The sequence below is a fragment of the Hippopotamus amphibius genome, chromosome 1, assembly GCF_030028045.1.
Source record: "Hippopotamus amphibius kiboko isolate mHipAmp2 chromosome 1, mHipAmp2.hap2, whole genome shotgun sequence".
NCBI lineage: Eukaryota > Metazoa > Chordata > Mammalia > Artiodactyla > Hippopotamidae > Hippopotamus > Hippopotamus amphibius.
The window spans coordinates 100,557,230-100,577,842 of record NC_080186.1 but is presented as its reverse complement, the minus strand read 5'-3'; the positions used below and the strand labels follow the sequence as shown (position 1 = coordinate 100,577,842).

The window sequence follows — 20,613 nt, the reverse complement described above, 5'->3', positions numbered from 1 at the left end:
TGAGCGCGGGTTGGAAAAGAATTTCCAGACACAAGGCAGAATGTAAAGAAGATAGAATTTATTAGAGGGAAGGGTCGCTGCCAGAGCATTGGGCCAACTTCCTAGTAATCTGGGAGAGTCAAGCCTGAACATGTGCTATTGATCAGTTTTTACAGCCAGAAAACAAAGGAATGGTCCCAGACAAAATTTCATTTACTGATTTGTCAAGGCACATATACCTTCCTTCTTATAGGGTGGGAGTGGGACAGGGCAGATGCATTTCCTTATTTGGGATAAGAGAGGAACAGGTCCCATAGCCCAGGTGGGCTCAGGAATTTCGCAGCCATCGCAATATGGTGGGGAGGGCAATTAAGAGTCCAGTAGGATGTGTAATGACAAAACTTTTTCAGGCAGAGTTACCCTTTGTCCTTGAAGCACCATTGTCCTTGGAGCACCACAATTACCGCCAATTATTTAGAAGAGTATGAACTCTTTCTCCCATTAGAATATAAACTCCCTAAAGGCCAAGACCTTGTGTCATTCTCTGCTGTGTTCCCCCACACTAAACAGTGCCTGAAACAAAACTCTCCAAAAGTATTCTACAGTATTAAAGTATTTAATGAAAAGGAACAATGTTTGACACACAAGCTTGGCAAGGTAAACTCACAAACCAATATAACAGCACAAGTCTTTGCTGTTCTGGTTAAATTTATTTTCAATTAATAATTGAATTAAAATAGAAAAAAACAGGTAAGTAGAAAATAATGACTCCATCTCACACCCATTAAGATGGCTATTAAAAAAACAGAAAAATAGCAAGTGTCTGCAAGGATATGAAGAAATTGGAATCCTGACGTGCTGTTGGTGAAAATGTAAAATGGTGCAGCCACTGTGGAAACAGTATGATCATTCCTCAAGAATTTTAAAATAGAATTACCACATGCCCCAGCAATTCCACTTCTGGGTATACACTCAAAAGAATTGACAGGAGGGATTCAGACATATTTATACATGTGTTCACAACAGCATTAGTCACAACAGCCAAAAGGTGGAAGCAACTCAACGGTCCATCAATAGATGAATGGATAGACAAAACGTGGTGACATATATACACACATGTGAGTATTATTCAGCCTTAAAAAGGAAGGAAATTCTGCTGAACATGGATGAACCTTGAGGACGTCATGCCAAGTGAAATAAGCCATTCACAAAAATGACAATTATGATTTATATGATTCCACTTGTATGGGCTACCTAACCTAGTCAAATTCATGGAGACCGAAAGTAGAATAGTGCCAAGGGCTGGGAGGAAGGCACTATAGGGAAAGTCTAATGGGTACAGAGTTTCAGTTTTGCAAGATGAAAAGAGTTCTGGAGATGAATGGTAGTGGTGGTTACACAACAATGTGAATGTACTTAATACTATTAAATGGTTAAGATGATAAATTCTATGTGTATTTTATCACATTAAAAAAATTTTTTTAAAAACCACTGACAATAACAATCAATCCCCATCAATCAAAACCAGTTAGGAAAGGAGAAACTAGCCCAGCCCTAACACAACTTGACCACCAGGCAGTGGAAACAGGAAACCAAGGGCGTGGCAAGGGCAGACCTCCAGGGCTCTGCGCTGGGCGAGGCTGCAGCGGAGCCGCAGGTTAAGGCGGGTCACTGGCCGCCTAGGCTGCCACTGCGCAAGCGCATAACGCGGTTCCCACAGAGACGCCTTTTAAACGTACCCGGAAGTGACGTCTGTAACGCTGAGACCCGCTCTGGGAGAGCTGAGACCTTCGCACAGGTGAGCGCTGCTGCGACTGTGGTCCTGGGGCCGCTATGAGCTGCACCATCGAGAAGATTCTGACAGACGCTAAGACTCTGCTGGAGAGGCTGCGGGAGCACGATGCGGCCGCCGAATCGCTAGTGGATCAGTCGGCGGCGCTGCACCGGCGGGTGGCGGCTATGCGGGAGGCGGGGACTGCGCTTCCGGACCAGGTCAGGCAGAGGGTAGGGGTCCGTGCTCTCGGGTTCGGGCACTTGAGGGGTGGAGGGTGGGGTGAAGTGGGAACTCGGCCTGGAATTTTCTCCTGGTCCCAGAAGGCGGTGATGAGACCTTTCTTTGGGGTCGGGGCTGAGAATGCTGCCCTGGAGCTCTGCCTCCTGCCTCTTAAGTTGTATCTTTGGCTGTTCTGTTTACGGCGCAATTAGTCTGTCTCTGTTTGTCCAGTATCAAGAGGATGCATCCGATATAAAGGACATGTCCAAATACAAACCTCACATTCTGCTGTCCCAAGAGAATACACAGATTAGAGACTTGCAGCAGGAAAACAGAGGTTAGTCAGGCCTTTTTGTGTAGTTATGATTTTCTCATATACAGTAATATTTCAAAAGTTCTTGCAAAACTGACAAACTGTTCACAAAAACTCACATGCTGTATGTATTTCCAAGTCAGTACTTTTAACAGAAAGGTTAGCTTGTGCTGGCCCAGTAGCAATAAAGTTTGTTACATTACCCTTTCCAAGGCCATCGGACTGATTTTTTATTTAAAGGCAGCTTATGGGAGAGGTGCTCAGTAGTGTTGAATTATTGCATGGCTTATTAGGTGTCCCGAGATGGAGTCTTGCATAACAAAAGAGTTAATATCCTCAAGGACTTAAAATTTAATGTTTAAATATTAATTGAAATAAACATTAAAGCTAAGATTGAAGGGTTTTTTATGTTCCTTGTGCAAGGTGGAAGAGCTAAATCGTATCCTCGGGTGTATATTCTTGGGCTTGATGAATACATTATTAATGATAGTAGTATGAATCATTATTTGTATATTAGTTTACAGAGGGCTTTCACATATATCATGCCATCGTATTCTCATATCTTTGTTTTGAGGTAGACAAGCCAGGTTTTTATTATTACAAGGCAGATAAGAAATAGGCTTAGAGAGGTTAAATGATTTGCTTAAGAGTAGTAATCTAGTAACTCACAGAACTGAATTTAAACTCTTGTCTTCTGATGCCACATCCCATGTTGTTTCTACCAGTTAATGCTGCTGCTGCCTAAAAAGATATTTTTCACATAGACCATAACTGTTGAGTTCTGTGGACTTAATAATTTACAACTTTGGATTCATAATATTTCTTGGAGTGTCATAAAATTCCAACTGTTTGAGTTTGGCTTTAGGAGGTATCTCTCAGATATCACTGCCAAGTTATCTTATTTTTTCATAGAGCTATGGGTTTCCTTGGAGGAACATCAGGATGCTTTGGAACTCATCATGAGCAAATACCGGAAACAGATGTTGCAATTAATGGTTGCTAAAAAAGCAGTGGATGCTGAACCAGTCCTGAAAGCTCACCAGTCTCACTCTGCAGTAAGGAACTGATGAATAAATTCTAAATGAATTGAAATCTTGAAATTGTTTTAGATTGTGTGCTGGCTTTTGAAGAAAAGTTTTCCTTTCATGTTTATCACATTTGCTGTAGGTTTTAGTATAGCTTTGTAAAGATATGAATACAAAGAAGAGAGTAAAGAGCTGCTCAGGACCTTTTATTTGAGTAAGACTATAAAGTTCCTCCCTCCTTCACCAAGATCTCTTTTCAAGATGTTTGTGAATGCTTAGTTAGTTCTTCCACCAAACAGAATGCCAGTTAGTGTTGAAGGTGTTCAGTAACTACATGGGTGGTTATTATTGTACATTTCACTAGACTGTAAGTTCCTTGGTTGTAAGGAGCATGAATTCATCTTTTATCCCTAACATAGTACTTGGCACATAGCAGAGAGTCAGTAAACTTTTATTAAACTGAACTACATAGCATTCGTACTGTGTTGTTAGGAGAGAGAAGTATGGTTTAAAAAGAAAAAAAAAGACATGATATAGTTTCTGTACTTTGGTTGCTTATGATTTAATTTGGGAGACCCAGTAATTGTTCTTCAGTTTGTAGAGTGCTTCAGAGTTGTCATTGTACATTCACACGTACTATATCATTTAATCCTAGATTAATAGGTTGACACCTCGCTATTTGCTGCAGTGGAATTTATGGAAGTTAAGTTTCATCTTAGATCCCATTGAAAGCATTTTAATGACTTTAGTTAACTAAAGTCATAGGGAACAGGGATATTTTAAACATGTGAATGGCTTTCATCTGGACAAGATAATAATCTGTGGTCCTGAGGAGAAAACTTGATCCTTGAAGGAGACAGAGTTTAGCTTATATGAAAAACTTGCTAAGAGATAATGTCCAACGATTGAATAAGGTACTTTGAAATATAAACTTCCTGCCAATAAAGGTATTCAAATTTAAGTTAAACAGCCATTTGGAGACAGTGTCCAATATCCAATGGGTGATTAGACTAGAATTGATCTTTTGAAAACAAATTATCTGTGAATGTCACAAGATAACTTTATTATGGCTTTACCTCTGAGGACTTCGATTGTAGTGAAACTCCTGTATAACCTCTGTACCACAGATTAAATGAACTTTTAACATCATAATGCACATGTTCTCATGAACTTCACATCTGTAAAAAAGATGACTTTTTCACTTTTGTATTCTTAATATCTTCACAGGAAATTGAGAGTCAGATTGATAGAATCTGTGAAATGGGAGAAGTGATGAGGAAAGCAGTTCAGATGGATGATGACCAATTCTGTAAGATTCAGGAAAAACTAGCGCAATTAGAGGTAAGATTGTAGCTATTTTAAGTTCATAAAATTTTTTGAGTTTTCAGAATCTGGAAGGTATGCCATCACTGTAATGTGTTGATGTTTCCTGTGTGGTCTGATTGAAAATTAAAATACATTCTCCATACCCTTTTCAAGAAAGGAAATGTAATTAGCAACAAACAATGAAAATGCCAACTGTGTATTGGCTAGAAATTGAGATATCATATTGAGAGGGTAGAGGGAGTGAAAGGGACAGATACATGTGAGCTAAAGTCCCTCATCTGCTGTAAAAAGAACTCAGATAGATAATGTCTAAACTTGACGATCAGGGACTTTCCTGGCAGTGCAGTGGTTAAGACTTCGCTTTCCAGTGCAGGGGGCCCAGGTTCCATCCCTGGTCGGGGAGCTAAGATCTCACATGCCTCACAGCCAAAACACCAAAAAAACTACAAAACAGAAGCAATATTGTAACAAATTCAATAAAGACTTTTAAAAAAATGAATAAATAAAAAATAAATTTGATGATTAGGAAATAGCAGTACAGGGCATATTATTTAGAATTATGGAAGTAAATACCAAAAGAAATAGATCAAAATATTAAAAGTGGTTGCCTTTGGGAAACAAAGCCAAGGGACTGCAGTCTATTTTATAAGTCTTATAGTCTTGATTTTTTAAAATTAATTTTTATTGGATAGTCTTGATTTTTTTAATACTCTTTTTTATTATTTATTTATTTATTTATATTATTTTTGGCTGCATCAGGTCTTAGTTGTGGCACACAGGATCTTCGTTGTGCCATGTGGGATCTTTCATTGCAGTGCACAGGCTCTTCACTGCAGCACATGGGCTTCTCTCTAGTTGTGGCGTATGGGCTCAGTAATTGCGGTGCGTGGGCGTAGTTGCCCCATGACATGTGGGATCTTAGTTCCCCAAACAGGGATCAAACCTGCGTCCCCTGCATTGGAAGGCAGATTCTTTACCACTGGACCACCAGGGAGGTCCCATAGTCTTGATTTCTTTAAAAGTTATTTTCATCTAATATTTTGATTAAAATGGGAATAATTTACAAAGAAAGGTCTAGGGTGTTAGTGTGCCCATAAAATTGTTAAGGAAAAGCATTACAATAGATGATTTGAATGTTCCTTATTACAAGATGCTGTCATGCGTCCTTTGAGAAATACCAGACAGAAAAGACAGGGTCCCTGCTCAGAGTCTAATGAAAAGAATAAGACTAGTATTTTTTAGTATGAAATGGTATATAAATGCCAGGAGAGAGATACAGAGTATTGAGGGAAGCACTTTATATGGTACAAGGTTTAATGACCATGGGGTCTAACTCTCGGTGAAATCTGAAAATGCTATGGTTTACCAGAATTTCCTGCAGAGAGAATAAGGATGAAGAGTGCAAACTGCCCTATCTGGAAATCAAAGGGAGTGGCAAGGTCCCAGTTAAGAATGAGGAGTTAGTTAAGATGATAGAATGACTTTGTCTGTGCTATCCCTAATTTATCTTATCTATGGAAACAGCCCTAAGGAAATGTGGGACAAATTTTACTTAATACTTTAAGTGGAAGAACATTGGCATCAGATTGAGACCCCAGCAGTACCACATCTAAGTTGTCTGAGTTTGGACAAGTTTTTGGACTTTTGTGAGCTAGTGTCCTCATCTCAAAGAGGACATGGATATAGGCAAAGGAACCTACCCTACATATTGTGTGAGATAATATATGTAAGATACCCATGTGATACCTGGCTGTGTGCCCAGTAATTCTTTTCCCCCTTTCCTTCCTTTCTCCAAAACTGTAGGGCAGCTAGGAGAGAAGATTGAACAGAGTAAAAATATAATTAGGAATTTGAAAGATAGAAGAAATAATACTAAAACTTGTGGAAACCATAAACAGTTTGACAAGCAGTGAATTTCTCAAGTGAAAAGGGACCTTGTTTTTTTCTGTGTAGTTCTAACATGTGGCATGTGGAAATTACTCAGTAAATGTTTTTTAAATGAATAAATAAGTAGAATTTTAGGAAATTCTCAGTTCTTTTGCTTCCTTAAAATTTTTAAAATTAAAATAATATGCTTTCTATTTCAGGCCCAAAACAATGTGTTCTGATACAATTTGATAGTCAAAATGCCTGAAATGAACATACACTTTTTTTTTCCAGCTTGAAAATAAGGAACTTCGAGAATTATTATCCATCAGCAGTGAGTCTCTTCAGGTCAGGAAGGAAAACTCAATTGACACTGCTTCCCAAGCCATCAAATAATTCAACTTCTGGATAACGGCTGGAGATTGTTTATCAAGGAAGGAAGTTATTATCTCTCTATTCAAGTATTGTCCATTCAATGTCATGCCTCAGACTTGATTTATTGTTGATTAAATATATCAAGTGGCAGTTTAGAATTCGCAGTCAAAAGTGGCTGTCCACAAAACAGATTTTGGGTGTGTTAGTGAAAATACACACTGAGTTTCACCATTCCTTTTGCTAAGAGACTACTTTTAATTTTCATTTCTGGGACCTCAAATTATATAAACTGTGTTTTCAGTTCAGTTTTGTTCTTTCATATCTCTGAAACTTCGAGCATTTTATTATAAACCAGCAATTTTATTTTATATAGGATTGCAAATTGCAATTCTAAAAAATTTAAAAAAGAGATTACTTTTTAAATCTATTTGGCATAAACCTGGGTTTTTTCCATTTGAGAAAAATAATACAATTCTGCAGAAGTAGATTGGCAGGTCCTCTAACTTGTAATGTCATTCACCTTTTATGAAGTTCTAAGTCTCTCTGGTGCTAAGAGTTGGCACTTTATGGCCTGGTGTCTTTACTCTTAATTTGAGAGAACCTATTGCTAGTCCCTGGGAAACGTACTTGAAAATAAGTCAACTTTTTTTTTTCTAGTGGTAGTATAATCATCGTATTGTTCAAAGAATACTGAAAAATGTATCCTGTGTTTGTGTATGTTAGATGCTAAAAGTAACTTTCATTGTTCTGTTAGATAGTAGTAGTCAATTTTTCAATTTTATCCTTCTAGGAAATCTTCAACTTGGGTAGTTCACCCAGTGTGAAGAAGATATAATAGGTTTATTCACATCATAATTCTTAGGTACTACATTCTACCATTTAATTTATATGTAACTTTCATTTATAATTAAGAACCATCACTTAGTTGGATGTCTTTCATTACTAGTACTAGTAGTTGGCTTTCTTTTTAGATCCATTTTTCACAAGGAAGCAAAATTTTATCACTTAATGAGAGTTTATTACCTTCATAGAAGCTGTGTTGAGATTCAAATACTAACTGGTCAGCTAGGCTTACTCATCATTTCATTCCCCCATCTCAGTTTACTCACATTTCAAATTTATAAATTATTTCATGTAATTTAGGTTTGCCCAAAAATAACTGAAATAATGAATGCTGAACCTGTCAATATTTCCCAGTGACCCTAGGCACTATACTGCATGGGAGAGACACATCATTAGAAAGAGTTTTTTGTCAGTGCTTTGTGTGGTGTAAACTTTCTTTTGTACTGCCATAAAGAATTAACTCCAGTTAAAACAGAATTTCTCCAAAATATCCCAAAGCATCTGATCCCAGTAACACCAAAGGACTTTGCCTAAAATGGTAGGCTATAATGAATTGGTATGTCATTTTTTAATTTGTCAAATTTCCATTCAGTGTCCTGCAAACGATTTCCACCCAAAGTGTGGATGTTTTTATCTCATTTCCTAAGAGTATGTAAACTTTTAGTCTAGCCATTTGCCTTGCAGTATATGCCCTAAGTGCCACACTGTATGTCCCACAGTTCCATTCAGTTCCATTTGTCAGCTGCCATGCCCAGTTTTCAGTGAAAATGATAATCAAATGGCCCATTAAAATATAACATGGTGTCCCTTTATCTGCTTTATGTTCCTGTAGAGTGTTTGTAAAGTTCTTTACATCTCAGATATCAGGATAAATCTAAATGTTAACTCCCCCCCCACCCCGCCAGCAAATCAAAAGCTTGAAGCCTAAGTCTCAAGAGCGCTCTGCACCCTATATAAGATAAATTCTAGCTCATGTTAATACTATGAAAATAGTGTATAGTTAGAAAATTGAAGGGGAGAAGGAATATTCTTGACTTTGGTCTGAGTGGGTATGAAAGTTTATCTTGCAGTGGATGATGGAAGTTTAGTACAAACTTATCTTTTCTAATAAAAATCTTATTTTGATTTTGAGAATATCAGCTAATTTTACTCAGTATTAAGTCTAATTATTAGGAAGTGCAAAAGTTTATTTTTCACTTATATAGCAACCTGTCAAGTAGACAGATTTTCATAAATACTTCCTAATTATCACACTGTAGTTAGTATAACAACAAACAGTTGTTTCTGAAATGGTTTGAGATTTCCTCATGGTTAGAAATCATAATTTATATGATTACAAGTCAAAGTATAACATTAAAACAGCTTGGAAGTATCTTGAAAAAATGCTTAAGTATTATTGATACCTACCTTTATAACCTTATATTAATATCTTATGCATAATTTGATTCAAACATCAAAGGTCTATTTCACTGTTCCTCAAAATGTGGTTCACTGACCTACTAAAATAGGAATTTGGGGATGGAATCTAGGAATTCGTATTTTAATCATCACTCCCAGATAACTTCCAAGGATGCTAGTTTGAGACCGTCTAGTCTACATGTTAGGCACTTCATTTGGAATTATGAATTTAAGAAAGCAGGGGAAGACATTGACAGTGTTTTTGAAGAAAAATCTTGTAGAGGAGGCAAATAATGTGATAAATCCAATATAAGGATGTATAGAGTACAGAGGAGGGACTATTTACAACTTGAGAACCCAACAGAGACAAAAATGAGTGGGAGAACTAGAAAGCTTAGTGCTTTTCAGTTATTATATAATCTCCATTTCAACTGTACCTCATTTTACAGATACTCAGGCACAAGGAGGTTATGTTATTTTTCCAAACTGAAACCAAGATTCAAACCCAGACTTAAACGTTTTTAACCATTAAGTTAAGATTCCTTTAAATGCCAAATACTGTTCAGAGTTCATATGGTTCTTGATAGGAAAATCTGTTTTATTAGTAGTGCAAAAGAAACACTGCAGCCCATATATTAGGAAATATCATGAATTTAATAAATGGATCTTAAATAATGAGACATAATTGTCATCTGTTTTCTAGAGTGGGTAGCTGAGAGTGTATGTGTGCAACTGAAACGAACAATGCTTTATCAGTGCCTAACCATCCTTACTATTGATACATACAGCAAAGGGTACAGTTCTGTTTTTCAAACTTGCCTCCTTAGCATGCTGTTTTTCATCGTTCATGCTATTTTCTTGTTGCAAGAAGGTTGGTGCTGTGCCAGAAGTCATGTCCATGTTTGAAGGCAGGAAAAAAAAGAAAAGGGAAATGGCCTATGCCAGCTATATGTATTCCCTTTTATGAGGAAAAGCAAAGCTTTCCTAGAAATCCAGACAGATGTCCCTTTCTCTTTATTTGCCTGACCTGTTAAATGGTCACTTTTAGCAGCAAAGGAGGCTGGGTACATAGCTGCCCCAAATAAAATCAGTATTTTATTAGCAAAAAGGAAGTGTTGAGAAAGCAGCTAACAGTGTCTGACACAAGTCCTCTTACATTGAATAGTTTTTAACAAGTGTAAGCATTAGCTGAAGGAGTGTGTTGATGTTGAGTGGCCAAGGAATGGGCTGTGGAAGACATATGTCATTTCTTTTTTTGGCTTCCCATTATCCTAAGTCCTATGATATAGTTAGGAAACCCATCACCTAATCTTAAAAAATTTGAAAGTGTCAGATATTTGTTTTCCCAGCCTCTTTGCAGCCAGGGAAGATACCTCTGCCTCAAACATTAGTGATACAAAGAAGCAGGGAACTATGCAGGATTCTTTGAGTAAAGGCAGTGACATATAACACTGCTACTACATCCAGCTCCACAGAAGGAGCAGCAAAAGTGGCTCTACTGACAACTTTTCAGTGCTATAAGCTGCAGTTCTCTGCCCAACAGTGCACACAGTGGGGTCTTCACTGAAGCAATTATCTGAAGTAATTATAGAGGTTGTATAGCCTCTACTTCTGGTTTTCTGGCTATCCAGAGATTCTGAGGATTACTTTAATAGCTTTTAATAAAATCACTTTTTGTTAAAAAAAACCTGAATTGACTATAATTTAAGAACCCTGACTGATAAAATAAGCATAGGTTAAACAGCAACCATGCAAATATAAATTCTGTCAACACTTTATGCATAATTTTTTACTTTTGTTTTAATGTAATTTTTGACTTATAAGAGGATGTGACATGCAAATGAATTATCAAGCATAATAATTCATCACCTCTTTTAAGAAATAGAACATTACCCATATGTTTCATTTATGTATTTGAGCTCCTCTCCTGTCTCTACCCCTCTGCTCCCTCTTATTAATAGTTTTATCACATATAAAAAGACCTTTTGAGCTCTATGAAAGTGGTATCAGACTGTATAGTTAGTAGTCTATGAGGATTTGATTTTTTTCACTCTTCATTATGTTTCTAAATTTCATTTTGTTGTATATAGTTGTCATTCATTTTCACTGATGTACTAGAATTCATCATGACTACAATATATTGTTGAGATACATGCATATAGAATAATAAAATTATACATTTTTTAAAAATCCTTGCTAATATCTGACTCCTAATTTGTAATTCTCCCTCCATCTACCTCATTGATATTAGACACTTCACTATAAGCAGTTGTATTTCATATTCTGCAGTTATTTCACTTGCAATTGTCTCATGGCAACTTTCAAAGTGAATTAAGGAGTGTTATCCAATGATATTCATTGTGGAAAGCACATGACGCTTTTTCTTTTGTCACTCTCCAAGAATGCTGAAGAGGAGGTGGAACCTTCAGAGCTTTGATGAACTACAATTCACTCAACATTTTGTCTAGCCTCCTAGAAATGGATTTCTGTATGTTACTGATCCTAAGCCTCATTTTTATTTCATACTTTAATGTCTCTGAAATTGGGATAAGTCTTATACACGTAGAGGTTGTCTAGTTGATTCTAAGCATAAGCAAAATTGGTTTGCATTCCTGGTTGCTTGACTGGACAAAGGCAAGCTCCTGATATTTCAGTCAACAAACAGGACCATTTGAGAAAGGAATGGGGGTTTAGCTATTTTCTGTGCATTTTCCATTAACACTTCTTATAAAATCAAGAGTGCCAGCACAAGAACTTGGAGTATGGCTGTATTAGTTTTCTATTGCTGTATAACAAATCACCACAAACTTAGCACTCTAAAGCAACACCTATTTATTGAAAGTGTAGAACTCAGAGGGCTTCAAGGCCAATAGGAGATCATCTCTGACTTCCCTTGTCTTCCACCTCTAGACTCCCTTTTAAGAGCTCACCTGGGGACTTCCCTGATGGTCCAGCGGTTAAGATACCATGCTCCCAATGGAGGGGGCACTGGTTTGATCCCTGGTTAGGGAACTTGGATCCTGCATGCTGCTGGTGTGGCCAAAATAAATAGTCTCCAGCCACTCAGGGGGCAAAAAGAGCCCACCTGATTAGGTTAGGCCCACACAGAATCAGCTCCCTCTTTTTTTTTTTTCAAGCTCTTTATTGCAAAATAATTGCTTTATACCCTTGTATCAGCTTTTGAGGTACACTGAAGTGAATCAGCTGTAATTATACATATATCCCCATATCCCCTCCCTCCCATGACTCCCTCCCACCCTCCCTGTCCTGGCCCTCTAAGGCATCACCCATCATCGAGTTGATCTCCCTTTGTTATACAGCAACTTCCCACTAGCTATCTATTTTACAGTTGGTAGTATAAATATGTCTATGCTACTCTCTCACTTCGTCCCAGCTTCCCCTTTGCCCCCCACTCCCCCAACCCCGTGTCCTCCAGTCCATTCTCTGCATCCGCATCCTTATGCTTGCCCTGTCACTGGGTTCATCAGTACCTTTTTTTTTTTTTTTTTTTAGATTCCGTATATATGAGTTAGCATACAGTATTTGTTTTTCTCTTTCTGGCTTATTTCACTCTGTTTGACAGACTCTAGGTCTATCCACCTCACTACAAATAACTCAATTTCATTCCTTTTTATGGCTGAGTAATATTCCATTGTATGTATATGCCACATCTTCTTTATCCATTCATCTGTTGATGGGCATTTAGGTTGCTTCCATGTCCTGGCTATTGTAGACAGTGCTGCAATGAACATTATGGTACATGTTTCTTTTTGGATTATGGTTTTCTCTGGGTACATGCCCAGCAGTGGGATGACTGGATCATATGGTAGTTCTATTTTTAGTTTTTTAAGGAACCTCCAAACTGTTTTCCCCATAGTGGCTGTACCAACTTACATTCCCACCAACAGTGCAGGAGAGTTCCCTTTTCTCCACACCCTCGCCAACATTTATTGTTTCTAGATGTTTTGATGATGGCCATTCTGACGGGTGTGAGGTGATACCTCATTGTGGCTTTGACTTGCATTTCTCTAATGATTAGTGATGTTGAGCATCTTTTCATGTGCTTGTTAGCCATCCGTATGTCTTCTTTGGAGAAATGTCTATTTAGGTCTTCTGCCCATTTGTGGATTGGGTTATTTGCTTTTTTGGTATTAAGCTGCATGAGCTGCTTGTATATTTTGGAGATTAATCCTTTGTCCATTGCTTTGTTGGCAAGTATTTTCTCCCATTCTGAGAGTTGTCTTGTCTTGCTTATGGTTTCTTCCGCTGTGCAAAAGCTTTTAAGTTTCATGAGGTCCCATTTGTTGATTCTTGATTTTATTTCCATGCTTCTAGGAGGTGGGTCAAAAAGGATCTTGCTTTGATGTATGTCATAGAGTGTTCTGCCTATGTTTTCCTCTAGGAGTTTTATAGTGTCTGGCCTTACCCAAGGACATATGGGCACCTTATCTTTGACAAAGGAGGCAAGAATATACAATGGAAGAAAGACAGCCTCTTCAATAAGTGGTGCTGGGAAAATTGGACAGCAAAATGTAAAAGAATGAAATTAGAACACTTCCTAACACCATACACAAAAATACACTCAAAATGGATTAAACACCTGAATGTAAGGCCAGCTCCCTCTTGATTAATGCAACTGATTAGATATCTTAATTACATCTGCAGTGATTCCTTTTGCCATTAATGAGATATAGGTGATATCCTCTAATATCTACAAGCCCAGCCCAAGCTCAGGAGGAAGAAATTACACATGGCAAGTGTACCAGGTGATAAGAATCTTGGTGGTCATCTTAAAATTCTGCCTACCACAGTGGCTTTCGGCAGCTTTGAATAAAATCCTGGAGACAACAATGAACCACTCTTAGAAAGTACTGCATTACCAGTATTCTTGGTGGCCCAAGAATACTTCTGTGTGGAAAAACCTGCACATCTATGAGACAAAAAAGAGATTTATTAGCAAGATCCACCAACGCATGCTAAAATTAGTGGACTGAAGTTCAAGCAGAAAAAGGATATTTGTATAGCCTCTGTATCAGTTTCTTAGAGTTGCCGTAACAAATTACCACAAACTGGATGGCTTACAACAACAGAAATCTATTCTCTCACAGTTCTGGAAGCTGGAAGTCTGAAATCATAGTGTTGGCAGGTCGGTTCCTTATGGAGGCTCTGAGGAGGAATGTGTTCCATGCCCCTTTTCTAGCTTCTGGCAATTCCTGGCTTTCCTTGACTTCCAGATGCATCACTGCAATCTCTGCCTTCTCAGTCCTCACATGGTATTCTCTTTATATATCTCTGTGTCCAAATTTCCCTCTTTTAAGGATACTAGTTGTCGGATTTGGCTTTACCCTAGTCCAGTATGGCTTCATTTTAACTTGACTGTATCTGCAAAGACCCTATTTCCAAATAAGGCCACATTCTGAGGTTCTGGGTAGACATGAATTTTAAGAGGACACCAATCAAGTATGGTCTCAAAGTATCTCCCCCACAATATTTAATTATTATAAAGGGAAAAACAGTAATTTTACCACGGAGAATCCTGACAGACAACACTCTAATTAATTAGGTAAACATCACTAATAATACTTTTCAACATCATATAAGCCCTGATGTGATGCAATGAGAATGGTAACATTCTTCCAAGTAATACATAACCTCAGTCTAATCAAGGGAAACGTCAGACAAAATCGAATTGAGGGAAGTTTACCAAATAACTAACCAATATCGTTCCAAAACATCTAGGTCATGAAAGACAGGGAAAAACTGAGGAACTGTCATAGAATGGAGAAAACTAAGGAGACATATTAAATGTAGGGTGCGATCCTGGATTTGATTCCAGGAGAGAAAATGGATATTAGAGAAAAAACTGGTGAAACCCGAATTAATTTCGTAGTTAATATTATTGTGTCAAGGTTAATTTACTCCTTTTGAAAATTGTTCTATGATGAGGTAAGATTAACAATAGAAAACTGGGTGAAGGAGCTTATGGGAACTTTCTGCGCTGTATTTCTAATTCTTTTGTAAGTCTAAAATTATCTCAGAACAAATGTGCATTTCCGTGACTACTAGTGAGGCTGAGCATAATTACAAATGTTTATTTGCCTATACAGGGGTTTTTAAATATTGACATTCAAGTCTTTCCTCTATTTTCCTTTTCTTTGATTTTTTTTCTTATCGATCGATATATATTAATTTACTATATATTCATGATAATAATACATTGTCAGTTTTATATATTGCAAATATATTTTCTCCTAGTCTGTTAGGTTTTTTTATTATTTTATGCTGCTCTTGATGTGTGGCATTTAAAAAATATGTTCAAATTTATTACTAAAAAGAGATTAAGAAGAGTTAGACTCCTGTAGAGAAGTTTTAGGAATACCGTAACTAATTTACTTTGCTTATTTTTTTTAAACATTTTCTGGTAGGCTCCTTTTTCCTAGTATCGTTTTTATTATTTATTTACTTATTTTTGGTTGTGTTGGGTCTTCATTGCTGAACGCAGGCTTTCTCTAGTTGTGGAGAGTAGGGGCTACTCTTCATTTGTGGTGTGCAGGCTTCTCGTTGCGGTGGCTTTTTTTGCAGAGCATGGGCTCTAAGTGTACAGGTTTCAGTAATTGTGGCATGCAGGCTCAGTAGTTGTGGTGCACAGGCTTAGTTGCTCTGTGGCATGTGGGATCTTTCCGGACAAGGGATGAAACCCATGTCCCCTGCATTGACAGGAGGATTCTTTTTTTTTTTTTAAGGTCACTTTTTTTTTTTAAATAAATTTATTTATTTATTTATTTATATTTCTTTATTGGCTGTGTTGGGTCTTCGTTGTGCACATGGGCTTTCTCTAGTTGCAGTGAGCAGGGGCTACTCTTCATTGTGGTGCATGGTTTTCTCATTGTGGTGGCTTCTCTTGTTGTGAAGATTGGGCTCTAGGAGTGCGGGCTTCAGTAGTTGCAGAGTGTGGGCTCAATAGTTATGGCTCACGGGCTCTAGAGCGCAGGCTCAGTAGCTGTGGTGCACAGGCTTAGTTGCTCCGCGGCACTGGGATCTTCCTGGAGCAGAGATCAAACCCGTGTCCCCTGCATTGGCAGGCAGATTCTTTCTTTTTTTCTTTACGAACTTTTATTGACATACAATAACTGCATATATTTAAAGCATACAACTTGATTTTTTTTCTTATTAGTAATGTATGTGTGGCAATCCCAATCTCCCAATTCATCCCACCCCAACCCCCACCCTTGCTTTCCCCACTTGGTGTCCATATGTGGCAGGGGGATGCTTAACCACTGCACCACCTAGGAAGTCCCAGCAGAAGAATTCTTAACCACTGCGCCACCAGGGAACTCCCTACTTTGCTTATTTTTTTTTTTACTTTATATACACACGTGTGACACATGATTTTTTTAAAAAACTAGGTCTAAATAAGTTTAAAAGATCTCTTTTAATAAATATAAAATTCTAAGTAATAAAAGTATTATGTCATAGTGAGCTGCTTTTTCTTTTTGGCCGTGCCAGCATGGCTTGTAAGATCTTAGTTCCCCCACCAGGGATGGAACCCATGCCCTCTGCAGTGGAAGCACACAGTCCTAACCACTGGACTGCCAGAGAATTTCCCTATGTCATAGTGAAAATGCAACATTTTCTTCTTGCTGGTACATAAATAATGATGTATCACACAATCGATACTGTCTTAGATGTAGTTAAATAAGTATAATTCATTCACCCAATGAATATTTATTAAGTACTTACTGTTATCTCAGTCACTATCCTATGTTTAGAGGATACAATGATGAACCAAAGCTTACATTATTGTTCAGGAAGTAGGGAAATGAAAAATTAAATTCATAAATGTGTTAATTTTGGATAGCAATACATTTTATAAAGGCAATAAAACAAGCTAATAGTATTATGGAGAGCAACGGTAATAGTGGGTACTTTTACTTTAGAAAAGATCTTTGTGAGGTGGTAACATTTGGGCTGAAACCTGAATGATGAGAAAGTGCCAAATATATGATGATTTGGGGAAAGAGCATTCCAGGCAGAGGCAAGAGTAAAGGCAAGGATTCTGAAGCAGGAACAAATTTGCAATGTTGGTGGCAGTGGATTGAAACACAGTGAAACAGGGGCTGGAGACTTAGGGGGGACTAGGTCATTTAGGGCCTTGTATTATAGGTTACGGTAAAAGAGTTTGGATTTTATTCCAAATGCAATTGCTTTTATTTTTTAATTAAATTTGAAATAGGTTTTGCTCCATGCTTCTCTCTGGCCGATTCCCAGAGCTAAAATGTTATGGTGATACTTTTAGTGCAGCAGCTTTGCATGTCCACATAATTCTTCCATTAAATGTAATGCTGACATTTTAAAGGGAAGTATTATATAAAGCTTTTGCCTCATTCTTATTTAAATTGTAATATTTTATTACATAATTGTTATTCTTATATATTATTCTCAGTCATTTAAATGTTTTGGTGGCTCGTTAATGAATACAAAGTTTTGGATTGTGGGGTTCTAGGACTAATTGTTATTTACATTCTTTTGGAAGTAATATTCTTTATGAAGTTTTGTGTTTTCCTGTTCCGAACTCTTGAATGTGGATTCCTTTACCATCCACCATTACCATAATTTTATAAAGGAAGTTCCATTAACTTCCCTAGGTAGGAAAGACATAATGTCAGAATAAAAACAGCCTTAAGGACTTCCCTGGCGGTCCACTGGTTAGGACTCCAAGCTTCCACTGAAGGGTGCAAGGGCTGTATCCCTGGTCTGGGAACTAAGATCCTGCATGCCACATGGCATAGCCAAAAAAAAAAAAAAAAAACAAAGAACAGTCCTTAAATCTTGAATCAATTTAGCCTTACTTAAAAGAAATCTCGGGGCTTCCTAGGTGGCGCAGTGGTTAAGAATCTGCCTGCCAATGCAGAGGACACAAGTTCGAGCCCTGCTCCAGGAAGATCCCACATGCCACGAAGCAACTAAGCCCGTGCGCCACAACTATTGAGCCTGTGCTTTAGAGCCCGTGAGCCACAACTATTGAGCCCATGTGCTGCAACTACTGAAGCCCACGCACCTAGAGCCCATGCTCTACAACAAGAGAAGCCATGGCAATGAGGAGCCCACGCACCACAAGGAAGAGTAGCCCCCACTCACTGCAACTAAAGGAAGCCTGCGCACAGCAAAAAAGACCCAACACAGCCAATAAAATAAATAAATAAATAAACATTAAAAAAAAAAAGAAATCTCTACACTGATCGAATTTTTCTCATTTCACAGAGAACTGACAAAAATCTCATCCATCACTGCTCAAGAAAACCTTATAAATGTGTAAAGGATCTTTTGATTCTCAAATAGACTCCAGAGAAATGTGCTTATTGATAATTGTAGAGAAAAAAAACCCCACAACTATAATCAATCTCATTGTTTAAGTTTTTCAGAAAGAAAAATTAGGATGATAAATAATGAAAAATATATGCAACCTTTAAATTCTGATTATTATTCCTTAATGGACTAAAAATCTTCCCCAAATCCATGATTACCCTTTTGTATAGGAAATGGTTTCCCAAGTGACTTCACAAACTTCTGCTTTAATTAACTTCGGCTTAAAAAAATAAACATAAAAAGATAACTACATTTTGGGGTTTTTTTATTTGACTTCAAAATTAATCTGAAAAAATATTATTGCCTTAAAATGTGATCTTCTAAAAATGAAAAACTAGGGCTTCCTAGGTGGTGCAGTGGTTAAGAATCCGCCTGCCAATGCAGAGGACATGGGTTCGATCCCTGCTCCAGGAAGATCCCATTAAAAAAAGAAAAGAAAAAAAAATAATAAAATAAAAATGAAAAACTACCTCTACACAAAAATGAAAACTATGAGTGGTACTTGTAGAAAGACTAAATCATTTAAACTAGTGATTTAAATCAAATTACTCCATCTTTTACTTTCTTTAATGCATTGGAAGCTAAAATGCATGCTCTGGCTTTACACATATTTACATTGTGTTAAATGTAATTTGATACTAATTATGGATCAAGGAGGAATTTAAAGGCAACTGAGACATCAGAATGAGGATGATGAAATATTTATATGATTTAAGAAGGTCTTTAGAAGCTTTATGTGATGGCAGAAATTGAGACTTTATTAATAGAACTTGTATTTATAGAATTTAGTGAGATTATTATTTTTTACATTTCCCACTGCTGTGATATTTGAGCATGTGTGCTCTTAGACCTAATTCTACTTTTAGCCCAGCTTCACATGACCTTGTTTCTAGTGCAAGAGCCCAGGGCAGTTTCTCTGTAACACTAGATTAGAATATCCAAATTAGTTCTATTGCTGGGGAGGAGAAATCTCAATTTAAGGTTTGGACAGAGGAAACAAAACGGCTAGCTCGATATATTTACATTCTGTACTTCCCAACACAACACTTCACTTTCTAACAACTTCTTACGTTTTTGTTCAGTGCTATTCACTCAACAAGCTTTTGAGGGTTGTCTATGTCAGGCACAGTCAGGAAAGAGCAATGCAGAGATGAATGTCACAGGCCCTGTCCTAAAAGTATCACTAGTTAGTATAAACCAATAATTACAATAGAGTGAGCTATCAAAAGCACCGAAAGTGAAGAAAATATCTGTACCTTGGAAAGCGTGGGAAAACATCAAAGAGAAGAGTCAGCTTGGAGGTGGTATGGGATCAGATCAATAGCAACAGGCGGAAAGAAAAATCTTTGAACATCACAAGATAGTACCTTCTCATAATTCAACATGATTTGCTCAGAATTAGAGGTTACATACTCTCATAACACTGTGCACCTTTCCTTCACTGCAGTTATTCAGTGTGTATGTTCAGATTTGGTTTTGTGATGACGTTAGACTGAAAGTTCCTTGAGGACAGAACTACGTCCGTTTGTCCTTAACTATAGCATACACACCGGCCATGACACATACGAGGTGTCGGACAAATAAGCGTTGAAAGGGAAAATAAAGTGGGTGGGAGAGTTCTCAGGAGCGTGACTGGTCATTTTTTATCCAATATTGTCAAGCAAGAGAGCCACAAAATCTGTGAAAAAGCATTCCTCTCACCAGCGGGGACTGCTCTATCGTTTGGCAAGAGATAATTCACTGAACTTTCCTGTGGCCAAAATTAACCGTTTTCCTCTTTCCCTCTTTCTGTGTGGGATGAATCATCCATGTGCCCTGATTTCAACCTTTTGGTTACTGATTCAGCCCCTCTGATTACCTGATACACCATGAACATCTTCTGGTAACTAGAAAGGTCAGCTGAAGGAGTTTGTTTTTTAATGATTATGCTATCTTGCTCACTCCTGTCTTTCTGCTGCAAGCAACATAGTTTGTGGGAGACAAAGTTCTCACTCAAGGCGTTCAACTTACCTTGTTAAAAACCTACCTCTATACTAAATAAAATTGCAGTCTAACGTAGGAGCCAAGAGAAAGAAGGCTTGCACTGTGAATAAAGAGAAAGGGGTTTGGAAGCTTGTGGATTATCGCTG

The 20,613-nt window shown here is 37.6% G+C and overlaps 1 protein-coding gene across 1 annotated transcript; it reads left to right on the top strand.

The window, feature by feature from the left end:
- Window positions 1–1,725: 1,725 nt before the first annotated feature.
- Window positions 1,726–7,629, top strand: SIKE1 (suppressor of IKBKE 1). The gene is made up of 5 exons (XM_057717174.1): window positions 1,726–1,971; window positions 2,204–2,309; window positions 3,198–3,340; window positions 4,538–4,651; window positions 6,797–7,629. Exons 1-5 carry the CDS (start codon window positions 1,813–1,815, stop codon window positions 6,896–6,898), a joined length of 624 nt encoding a protein of 207 aa, XP_057573157.1. The 5' UTR covers window positions 1,726–1,812; the 3' UTR covers window positions 6,899–7,629.
- Window positions 7,630–20,613: the final 12,984 nt, after the last annotated feature.